At 36.0% G+C, this 12879-nt stretch overlaps 1 protein-coding gene across 3 annotated transcripts in view; it reads right to left on the bottom strand.

Annotated features, from left to right (window-relative positions):
• The window catches only part of LOC114249733 (ring finger protein goliath), a 94433-nt gene that overhangs the window by 27240 nt on the left and 54314 nt on the right, over positions 1-12879 (bottom strand). For all 3 annotated transcript variants that reach the window (XM_028183434.2, XM_028183517.2, XM_089739526.1), the window contains exon 3: positions 3821-4018. In XM_028183434.2, coding sequence (XP_028039235.1) covers positions 3821-4018 — 198 coding nt within the window. The remainder of the gene's footprint in view (positions 1-3820; positions 4019-12879) is intronic.

Genomic DNA, 12879 nt, shown 5'->3' with positions numbered 1-12879 from the left:
ATATTTTTCTTAATATTCAGTAGTAATAAATGTAGGAAAAATAAAAGTAAATAAAATAAAATTTCCATAATATTTCTACCATGTTTTTTGTATACGTATTTTGGATCAAAAGGCATATTTCGACACCATTGCATGAATTTAACTAAGTAATTGAACTGAAAAAAGATAACAACCTCTAAATAAATTTAACACCAATACGAAAGGTCAAAACATGAGTAGAGAAAAACGATTTAACTTAGAACTAATCTATATATATAAAAATGAATTGCTGTTCGTTAGTCTTGCTAAAACTCGAGAACGGCTGGACCGATTTGGCTAATTTTGGTCTTGAATTATTTGTGGAGGTCCAGAGAAGGTTTAAAAGTTTAGATAAATATGAAGATGCTCGGAATTAAATAAAAATAACAATTTTGTTTTCCCTTTGATGTGTCCCCGTCGGACGGATTCCTTTTGTTTGTTTTAAGTTTATTTTATACACAAGTTTGTGGTCTTTTATTTATCGATTAGGGCACTAAGAAGTCTGCCGGGTCAGCTAGTTTCAAATAAAAACTTAAAAAGCTTTTGTTGTGAAATAATCTTCAGCACGATCTAAATATTAAAAAATATACTAATGATAAAAAGAAATCAGTGAATTAATAAATTTAAACGAAACGTATTTAATAATTAATTCTTGCTTGAATTCCTAAGGTTACAAAGGCTGCGGTAAATGTTGAGAGCTTTATAAAAATCTTTGATCATAATTTATTATAGATTCTAGATGAATTAGGTTTACGACTTGTATTTTTTAAATGTCATCGTTTTTTTTTCTTCATTTTTAATGCTCAAGACTTTTTATTTTATTTATCTCGCTAATGATTAGTTCTTAATGGTAAATGGATGCATCAAATTAGAGCTCTTAAAAATATTTACACGTTAAGTTTCGTAAATAAATTAGAATTGAAATAAAATAATGCGATAGGAAAATACTCGAATTTCAATAAAACGAAATAATGTATATTTCATATTTTAGTTAACGCATGCGGTCTGATTTGTTTTAATAGTTTGATTATACTCAGCGTCTAAAAATTTTTATAATAAATCTCGCGATACATGAAATATATACAGGTACCCGCTTCCCTAAGCTAAAGATTTACTTATCTTACTTAACACACGCACAAAAACAATCATTGCGTGTTTTTTTTATTGCCTTGATATGTGAACGAGCTCACAGCCCACCTGGTTGTTAAGTGGTTACTGGAGCCCATAGACATCTACAACGTAAATGCGCCACCCACCTTGAGATATAAGTTCTAAGGTCTCAGTATAGTTACAACGGCTGCCTCACCCTTGAAACCGAAACGCATTACTGCTTCACGGCAGAAATAGGCGGGGTGGTGGTACCCACCCGTGCGGACTCACAAGAGGTCCTACCACCAGTAATTACGCAAATTATAATTTTGTGGGTTTGATTTTTATTACACGATGCTATTCCTTCACCGTGGAAGCCAATCGTGAACATATGTTAAGTACGTATTTCATTAGAAAAATTGGTACCCGCCTGCGGGATTCGAACATCGTTGCATCGCTAGTTTCGCTAGATACGAATGCACTGAACGTCTTATCCTTTAGGCCACGACGACTTTTGTAAATGATGAGTCTTATGATGTTTACAAGGGCTAGGAGGACCAAATTGTAAATAATAGAGTTGAGCCATTGAGCAGTTGAGTTGAGAGTTGAATTTTCAAAGGCTTTTCGCTGTCACCCTTAACACAAAATAAAAATTATATTTTACCTATCTGTTTGTTTTCTTGTTTGCTGTACTATGCTTTATTATAATTTGTATGGGTAAAAAAATGGTCTTGAATTTTTTAATATAGTAAAAAGTTCTTATATGTAGATAAGCATACGTATTATACGTTATACATATGATACTTTAATCACAAAACACCTAAGTTTATGACGAACAAACAATAAATAATGTAGATAAATAATATTATGACAACATAATTTATTTTTAGACTGTACGATTGATAAAATATAATAAAACCACTTTTGTCCTACGTACATAATGGATTTTTAACCCAAATTCCGAATTATTTATCTACAAGTAATTTATGCAAATTATTATCAGTATATTTTTTGTTTTCTGTTTGCTATCGAATAATCAATCTTCGATATCAGAGAACGTCATTGTAGAAAAATTCAGAACAATGTTTTTGGGTTCGTCGTGTGAACGAAAAATATAAATTATTTTGTCAGAAATTTCTGTTACGTCTTTTATTTTATGTTACTGTATCCTACCACTATTCGTCTACATTACAAATCAAATGTATGCAGTGTTAAGGTAAATATTTAGAGATTATTAAAAACTAATTCAAGCATTGATCGAGCTATTGCAAAAGACGTCTGAGATTTAATAAAGAATAGAATATAAACAAAATCCTTCTAAGTATTCGCAACCATTTAGCTAATAGTCTTTAAAACGACACAGAAAAAAAACTGTCATTTGTTCACTGATTCAAACGCTTTTAATATGCCATTTATTAGAGGACTTCTCCGTGTAATTTATTTAAAGATAGCAATAGGTTCATTCTTTATACATATGTAACATCCAGCGATCGTCGGCAAAAAAGAAAAGAAAACCGGATACCAAGTCTTCTTTTTACATTGGTGTTCAGTATTTTTATGTGTTATGTGTATTTTGCTTATATCACGTGACCGTTAGAAAATAGAATGTTCTACTAAACCAAACAGTCATTTTCAGATTAACATACGAACGATCTTAATCCGCGAAAACAACGATATAACCTCAAGAGGCTAGGTGAAAATTTATTTCACTCGTGACATAGTTCCTTCGAATTTATGAACGATAATTTTACACACATTATATCTAGATATGGGTGTCGCCCGTGCCCTTTAAAAGAAACTTCAAGCAGGACGTATTATTTACAAATAATAATATTTTTTTATGTATGGAAGATGTATTGAAATGGTAGTGCAAGGTAGAGGGGGAAGAGGTCGACCGAAGAAGTCATGGATGGAGTGTGTAAATGACGATATGAGAGAGAGAGAGAGAGAGAGGAGTGAGTGTTGAAATGACGGCTGATCGAAGAGAATGGAAGAGAAAAATTAACTGTGCCGACCCCACCTAGTGGGATAAGGTGGAGAAAAAGAAGAAGAGGAATTTTTATTAATAAGCAGTTTGTTGTACTATTGTGGTATTTCAAATGAGTGCCGGCCGGTATAATGTAAACGAAAAACCGTGAACATAAAAGTCGATAATACGTGAACAATAAAGATAAGGCGGTGTGTTCACTCCGTGTCTGATATCTGTAGGTACACTCATTTCGTTGGGTTAATAGTCCACTATTTATTATGATGTTTTAATATAGATTATATTATTTGTATACCAACGAATACTACATTATTTAGAATTGACGACATTATATTGATATAGAAAAGTACTGATTTATTATTTATAATGCGGTACATATTTTGTGTGACGTAATGTGTGTACATATATTGAACGTGTGTGTACATATATTGACGTTACAAATTTTTTTTTATTGCTTAGATGGGTGGACGAGCTCACAGCCCACCTAGTGTTAAGTGGTTACTGGAGCCCATAGACATCTACAACGTAAAGGTCGCCACTCACCTTGAGATATGAGTTCTAAAGGTCTCAGTATAGATACGGCTGCCCCACCCTTCAAACCGAAACGCATTACTGCTTCACGGCAGAAATAGGCGGGGTGGTGGTACCTACCCGTGCAGACGCCCTACCACCAGTGACTAGCTTTGGAGGATTTATTTCATATAAAATTTGCTGGTGAAGAGTTACCTTTAGTTCAAAATTGCAGCTGCCTCGTCTTATGAGAGCAATCCAGGGCTCTTGAGGTAAAGGTTCATTGGGCGCGGTGGTTGACAGCAGGGGCCACGAGCAGCCGGTGTGGTCCCTTTCCCCGCCCGGGCCCTTGGCTCTGATGTGCACGCCAACCCCGCTCGATGACCCAACGAATCCTTCGCCATATTTTCCGGACTGTCAAAGAAAAATACAATAACATTATCGACGAAACAAAATACAAATAGTTTCAGTTTGAATTGTTTGAGATACAGTAAGCAAGGATGTTAATTTTATTATCCAATTTCGTTAACAAGTGCGCGTGACCTGGAGCTCCTTCAATTGTTGCACTAAAGTCTGATAAGGAAAAGCTGTAACAACATCCGTAAGCAATAACCCCGTCTGATGACCGCAAACGATTATGATAACAGATACGCACATAACATTAACAATAATGAACATACTTGTTTGATATTGAAACATATTATGAAGCTTCCAGAACTATCTGGAGTACCCAAATACGGTTTAACTATGTAATCAAAAACATATTGAAAGCAATTGAGCAATTGAAAATTGTTGCGGTATTTAGCGTGCGGTAGTTCGCGCCCCGGACTCTTGCGATGAGGGTTGTTTTCGATTGCGACATCGCGAAAACATTCGTGTGACAAACAAGTTACTCTTCGTCTGGATAACTTATTATCTATATATGTTTATATTTAAACTTATATACGCATTTATTTATATCTTGTTCCCAAGTAAAGGGAATCCTAGGTTACGGTCGGACGATCCGGCCGGTTTTGCTCCATTTAGCACACTTTCATTCATATTAATATTTGTTATTAACAACAATTTTATATCCCATCTAACGAAATTGAATGTCTGGCTCTAAGTTCGTTAGTATATACAACTCGTGCCAACTCTTCCGATATACTTTTTAAATATTGAACGCACTTCACGCTAATATCAAATTGACTTAATGTTAATGGATTATTAATGGACTCTTGGTCCGGTTCTTTCTTTCCATTGGAAAATGACTTAATTAAATCGTCTTAATAGTCATTAGACAATCTCTTCAATATTTTATAAAGTGTTTCTTCTGTCTATACTTTATATTGTCAGCGATTATTATAGTATTTGCTGTATAATTTGTTGGCAGTCCCTTGGCCAAATAATTGGCGCCAACGAAACTAGATGATAGCCAAGCCGAAGTAAAAACAAACAGAGGCAAAATGATCCAAGGCGAGTGTAAGAGTCTATTAATTGTTCGTGTTCGAATAACCAATGTCAACTGCCAATGTAGACAACTTCTTCTGGAACTATCCATGTGTTATCATGACTTTATACACATTTGCATTCGCCTGTGCTTCGTCATATAAGCGAGCAATGATTCGCAAAGTCGAGGCCATGCAAAAGGGCTATGCAAGACAGGGGATAGACACGTTAGTAAAAACCTATAGTTGGCGATTAATGGACAACATTATACATGCAACTGGCTTAAAATTTTCTATTTTATTGTCATTACTGAATAAAATGAATAATCCCTGAAACTTTCGTTGTACAAACACGATGGGATGTTCAAATATTCATTTATGTTCTGTTTATTGAGTTGTCGATTACATACTCATACTGTCTGCTTAGAACAAGACATGGAAACAATATAACACACGCACAAAAGCATACATTGCGTGTTAATATCACTTTTCAAGTTTGATAAAACAGTCATACTTTAAATGGACGAATCGGTTTACTTTAAAGGACCTACTGATATACTGATATTTCGTACGAGGCTAAATGGATTTCTTTGTAAATTTTCGAAGGTGAAATCGTCATTATACGCGGGTACATGGTAGGTGGAAATTCATACTTGGACTTTAGGGGATGGGAAAACACAATTGCCCAATACTTCAACCATTGGGCTTTTTTTGTGTCATTGTAAATTGTTGGCTCTAGGTATAACACCATTGAAATTCATTCTAGACAGTTACGAAGAAATGTATACTGCTTTGACTGGTTGGAGATAACCCACAATATAAAAAAAAAGTTTTACCGCAATAATTTTTAAATTAATTCAACGTAATATTGCATATCGCAACATAATATATTCTAAAATGAATAAGATAACGAAATGTTTCAAGTTTACACATATAGACCTCTTTTGCGGAACATAAAATTAGTTCTCGTCTGTATTTTGAATTGTAAATTAATATGGTTATGACAGCAAAGCGACCGCATGCTTATTGAATAAAAATCGGAACTCAAGGCTGTGCAGAAGACGTTGCAGTATATTTAAAACAAGCTTTGTTAATTTCTGTTCGATTTATGGTAGAAAACTCTGGTAAACTACTAATTACAGATTACAATTTCTAGATTATCCCTAGTTGTTGCCTAATGACTAACCAGTTTTTTTTTTTAAATATCTGACGTTCTATATTTGAGGAGTGTTTTCGCTGGGAAAGGGATCGGGAAATTTAACTGTGAAATTTAACTTTATGGATGCATGTTTTTGCAACTCTACCTAGGAGGATAAGGCAAGAGATTTACCTTATAAATATGCGATATTCTTCATTAGGTACTTTAGGTATAAAATATATGGGTTCCTTTAATGAGTTCTAAGGTGGACACTAAAAATAATTTTACAGCACGCTTCGCTGTAAGTAGATTGTAGATTATAGGTAGAGGAACTGGCCACTTACTGTCCCAAACCATGTCTTTTGGTGTTTAACCTGACTGTCAGGAACTAACGTGCGAGACACATTTATTAGATCTAGTCGAGTGTCCCTATTGTACGTTGATGGTACTAAAACAGAAACTTTCCCGACTTACTAAGAACAGCTATGGGGAGTACCAAATCAATCGGTTAAGCCACATTTGCCATTGATTACGATCACAAAAACAAACAAACCACAGGCATTCAGTTTTATCTGTTAGGTGATAAAAATAAGAAGATAAGGTATAAAAATCTTTTAAAAATACGAGAAACATTTGAAATTGACTTATTTGCTTCTAGAACATATTTGGCCGCTCGATGTCAATATATCTGTTCGTGATTGTAATAAACGCGAGGTCATTGACATATGTACCAATTTCACGATAAAATGAAGTAGGATAGTCGACGTCAATCGTATTAATGATTTTCTTGATAATATTCTTCTAATAAAGTGATGCAAAAAATCTTTACATGCAAAAATTAATAATTTATCGTTGATTTTCGATATCCCCGTAACCTACTCAACACATTTTGTTAATTACAGATTACCATTTGAAATTTCACATACATCAATTTCATTATTTCGAAATATTATTTACAACTTACATCAGTTCTTACCACGATTTTCACATTTAATGAATAGGCGCATTGTTGGGTAGTCTATTCGTGAAGATGGCGCTTGAAACGAAACCCAAATATTGGGAACTTATTAAATCATGAAACTCGTAGTAAGAACTCGTTAAATAGTGATGTTTATAACCTAGATTAGCCGCCACAGATTAAGCAATTCAGAGTTTCATAAAAAATAAATTAACAATTTAGTTATATTTATAATTATTCTGTTAAATGTTTGGAGAGTAACGCAAAGGGTAGATCTTCTACCTAGCCGGTGTTCCCGGTCACCGTTCTCGTCGAACTCGTCGCTTGCGACGAAGGGCTCGACGAGCGAATTAACCCATAGACACAGCCCACTCAGTTTCTCGCCGGATCTTCTCAGTGGGTCGCGTTTCCGATCCGGTGGTAGATTCTGAGAAGCCCTGCTCTCGCTAGGGTCAGTGTTAGCAACACTCCGGTTTGAGAGCCGTGAGCTTACATACACGTTAGGGCGAAGCTGAAATTGCCTCTCAAGGCTATCAGTATATGTAGGAAAAAAATAGCCGGTGTACTTTCTGGGTAGACCGACGGTTCTAATGTTATTAATGTTCTAATTTTATTAGCTGTTGGGCTCCGGTAGCCGCTTACCACAAGGTGGGTCGTGAGCTCGTCCACCCAATCAAGTAATAAAAAATAATTAAGACTCGAATATGATGGAATTGTTAAGTTTCGTCTCTTTATATTCTTGTTTATAAGAACGGAATTCAAGTGTGCGACCGGGTTTTGTTATTATAGTGTTATCTAATAAAGTGCTTAAACACTATGCCGCGCCAGAGTCATTGATAACATCTGAGGAGCAATAGTATAAATTAATTGATGACGATACTTTTTTTTTTTTTTATAACAACGAGAGGCAAACGAGCAAGACGGGTCACCTGATGGTAAGTGATTCACCGCCGCCCACGGTCACCAGCGTTTACGCCAGTGCGTTGCCTACCCTTCAGGTAAGAATATGCTCTTTTCTTGAGCATAATTAATCAATTTAAGTAATTTTAAATACAAACGTGTCTTCAGCTTTGCAGTTAATTGAGTTCGAATTTTATTTTATTATAGACAAGTACAATAGCATGAAAAATAATAGGCAATGTTTCCTTTAATCAAACCTGCTTTGATGGTTTAATCTCAATAAAAAAAGGCGAAATTAAAAAGCAGTATAACTAGGTTTAATATTATCTACGACTCGCGATAAAAGAAGAAAATTCAGTAATGTTTCATTTCCGAATTTTCTCCAACGATTTTTTTTATTACTTAGATTGTTGGACGAGTTCACAGCCCACCTAGTGTTCAGTGGTTATCGGAGCCCATAGGCATCTACAACGTAAATGCGCCACCCACCTTGAGATATAAGTTCTAAGGTCTCAATATAGTTACAACGGCTGCCCCACCGTTCAAACCGAAACGCATTAATGCTTCACGGTGGAAATAGGCAGGGTGGTGGTACCTACCCGCGCGGACTCACAAGAGACCACCAGTAAATATTATACGAATATTTTTTATCAAAAGCATTACGAACATTAAGCCGTTCAAAATTCGAAGCTGTCCTCAAGAAAAAAATAATATATTTTATTTTTATTTTTGGCAATACCAAAAGCGCCACTGAATAGATTAGCCGAAACAAAGAGTGCCTGCCGTGTTGAGTCATCTGTATGGAGGGCTTGTCTCGCTTCGTGATCGTAATGCCAAACAGTAGGCGTTTCCGCTTCCTTAAACGTGAGCGACGCAGGTATTTTTTTTTCCTATACATTTTTTGGATGGACGAGCGAAGGGCTATTATTATAAGGAGCCTAAAATTCAACCACCAAAATCATCTTCAAACAAATAAAAAATTGTTATTGTTATATATTTCGATTCGTAATTATGTAGACTAGCGGTCCCCTGGTAGTCGAAATTCGGCTATAATTAATTGAAATTTTATGTTTGTACAGTATTATGATTCTATTATCAAAAATTATTATACTTCTATAAACACCGATTTCGCCATTACTACACTGTAGACAAATATTAATAAAGACAAACAATGTTTAATCTTTTTAAAGAGATTTTATGACCTGGTAACGAAGACCTTTAAGTCATGTCTTATTTTAATTGATATTCACATTTTTATGAAAAATGATATAATGGAGTGAAATGAAATGAAGATGATTAATTTGAGACAATAATTAACTGGGATGAAATGAAATTAAATTAAATAAAATGAGATGATATGGGATGAGAGATGATCTCAGTAAAATGGTGGTCATTTACTAAGATTTTTTCAGTGGACTTTTTGGAGTATCCCGAGAAGTTACGTCCAACGGCTTTGTTTCATTTTCCCACATTTGTGCACTTTCACAGATATTAAACAGTTAATAAACCACCATTATTACACATTTAAACCTGAAGAAACACTTAATAGACAAAATAAAACAAATCACACAACTTTACTCCTCGCGTTCCCGCCAAAAAGTCCAATGTTTAATCTTTTTTTTTTAAAGAGATTTTATGACCTGGTAACTAAGACCTTTAAGTCATGTCTTATTTTACTTTATTTTCTTAATTTTATGAAACATGATAATATGGAGTGAAATGAAATGAAGATGATTAATTTGAGACATTAATCAACTGGGATGAAATTTAATGAAATGAGATGATATGGGATGAAATATAATCGCAGTAAAATGGTGGTCATTTACTGAGATTTTTTCAGTGGACTTTTTGGAGGAACCCGAGAAGTTACGTCCAGCAGCTTTGTTTCATTTTCCCACATTTGTGCACTTTAACAGATATTAAACAGTTAATAAACCACCATTATTACACATTTAAACCTGAAGAAACACTAAATAGACAAAATAAAACAAATCACACAACTTCACTCCTCGCGTTCCCCCCAAAAAGTCCCAATGTTTAATCTATCCTCAATTTGACCACAGACTATAAGCAATAAGAAAAGTTTTGACAATAAACAAACAATGCATGCGCGCAAAGAGTATGTAACACTACGTTTACATGCGCGTGTGTCAAATACATGGTATTGGTGTGTAATGTTTTTATTTTTATTGATTTGATATATTTTTAAGCGTAATTTAAAAAAATAAAGGGGTACAAAGTTTTTGCTTCGCGTATTAAATATATAGATATGTATGAAAATTAGTATGGAGATCAGTGAAAAGCGAAAATTTCATTGAATTAGTAAACACTAAACTATCAATCTTTCGTCGTTATATTGCATCTGTGTTCTACTGGTGGTGCAAATTTGGTAAAGCCCTACGCCGACGTTGGATTGGACTCGTTGCGAATGAAATTCACAATCGAAAATCAGACGTAGTGTGCGGTAGGCAGCGGCTTGGCTCTGCCCCTGGCATTGCTGAAGTCCATGGGCGACGGTAACCACTCACCATCAGGTGGGCCGTATGCCCGACTGCCTAAAAAGGCAATAAAAAAAAAAAAAAAGTTGTGTATTTCTTTGCATACGCAATTCAATATAAAACAAATTACCGACTCGGCGGTGCAGACCATTGCGCCGAGAGTCGTGGGTTTGAATCCCAGATCGAACATTCGTGTAATAAACAGGTTTGTTTGCTCTTTACCTGGGTGTTTATGTGTCTAATTTGGGTCCGATTGACTCGGCCTGACATATTAAAAAAAAATTAAATTGTGTAAATAAAGTACATAATTTGTGCAAATAAATATTTCCGTTAAAACAATGTTTGCGTTGACCTTTAAAACCGCAACAAAATTAAACGAATTAACATATGAACTTCGCTTAGTTAAATCGAAAAAAAAACGGAATAAATTATATTAAATAATATGGCCAATATCGCCGCCCCATTTAAAGTCAATCCTATTTTCTGTTTAAGATTTCGGTTTAACTAGCTAACTAGTTTTTTTAATCTTGTTACATTGGTAATATTCCTGTCTTCTCAATACTGGTGGTAGGACCTCTTGTGGGTCCGCGCGGGTAGGTACCACCGCCCTGCCTATTTCTGCCGTGAAGCAGTAATGCGTTTCGGTTTGAAGGGTTGGGCAGCCCTTGTAACTATACTGAGATCTTTAGAACTTATATCTCAAGGTGGGTGGCGCATTTACGTTGTAGATGTCCATGGGCTCCAGTAACCACTTAACACCAGATGGGCTGTGAGCTCGTCCACCCATCTAAGCAATAAAAAAAATAAAAAAAGTATAATAATTTAGGTAGATCGGAACCCGACCAGAATAATCTTGAATTGAAAACGCTACTTAACGAATATTGAGGGCATGTTAGCATATCCATCGTTATCATCACAGAGGTGAACACTCATCAAATGTCCAAATGATGTTCTTATTTGCCAACATACGACAAGTACTGTAAGAGTCACAAGATAAATGGTGAGCATGCCCCCTATATACATTCGTAAAACCGGAATCATCGTCGTAAGTAAAACTTGGGGACCATCCACGTCAGACCGTGGGGTCTTGATGATTTATCCGAATTTTGTCTTCGATACCCCCTCCAAATTTTAGAATGCCGCTTTCGTAGGATAACCATCGAAGCACCGTTGTCAGGCATGTGGATCTTCACGACGATCTAGGTCTTACATGTTTCAAGTATACTGAAGTCAGCGTCGGAATCTTGCTTCGGAACACCATAATCGCCATGATCGTGATTGCCGCTAACTACAACCTTGGGTCATACAGCAGCCAACCACCGCTGACCTCTGAACTGGACACTTCTAGAGCTAGCGCTTGTTTTTTGATCAAGAGGAAATCGCCGAACTTCCGCTCTCTACTGGGGATGGAGGGCGGGGCATGTCGGAGTCGAACTGACTAAAACCTCCTGTCGCACAAAAACCCACGTCCGAACCTCGCATGAGACAGAACTCATGAAAAGGCAAAGGGGGGAAAGTGAAGTGTTAAGTACGGAGCACATATCTCCCATCAACCTCCCCATCGGGACGCCGAACTGGCGGTCGTCTGCGCCGCGACCACCGGTCCTCTCAGTCGGCAGGCTATCGGACCACGCCTAGATGGCGCCGGCTAGAGTGGATTATCCTACGGAATACCCCGCTGCTAACGCTAGCAACACTGTAGCGCTGGTCACCGTACCTATCACTGGACGACGTGACACTTAGCTCATAACATCAGTCCACTAAGTTTCTCGCCGGACCTTCGTAGTAGGTGACTGTCTTTGAGCTGTTAAGTCATAAAGCGCTGGGGTTTTTTTTTGCGAATCAAATCCCTCCTGACTGAGCCCGTGCTCACTCATCCGACCTGGTGAAGCTAGAAAGGCTGCCGGGACAACAGCAATCCTTCCATCCGAGAAAATTACAGAGTTATTTGATAGCGCTTACGTGACTAAACACCACATATGAATTTCGTGTACATATATGTGTCATAATACTATCAATTTTTTTATCTATACTTAAGAATAAATGACGGAAGACTTTTTCTAAATATTGATTTGTTTTCGGCGAGAATAGGTAGGTAGCACGAAGTAAACTTGTCCCCTTTTCAATTTGTTTTATTTTGATTTACTTTAACAGTTTATAAAACACTAATAAAAATATACTAAACTATAACATATTGTTTAATCATGACTAGTATTACAAATAGAGTCGTAGTAGTATGTGTATACAAACTGAGTTTGCTTATGAATTTTCATTTATAAACAACTCAAACATTTGTTAAAGCGTACTTTGTGGTCTAATACTTAGTGATCTTTCACTCGTCCAACAGGTTCATG

Source organism: Bombyx mandarina, chromosome A1, assembly GCF_030267445.1.
Source record: "Bombyx mandarina strain Sakado chromosome A1, ASM3026744v2".
Taxonomy (NCBI): Eukaryota; Metazoa; Arthropoda; class Insecta; order Lepidoptera; family Bombycidae; genus Bombyx; species Bombyx mandarina.
Note: the sequence above shows the minus strand (reverse complement) of the source record. Positions and strands in the feature narration are given on the sequence as shown.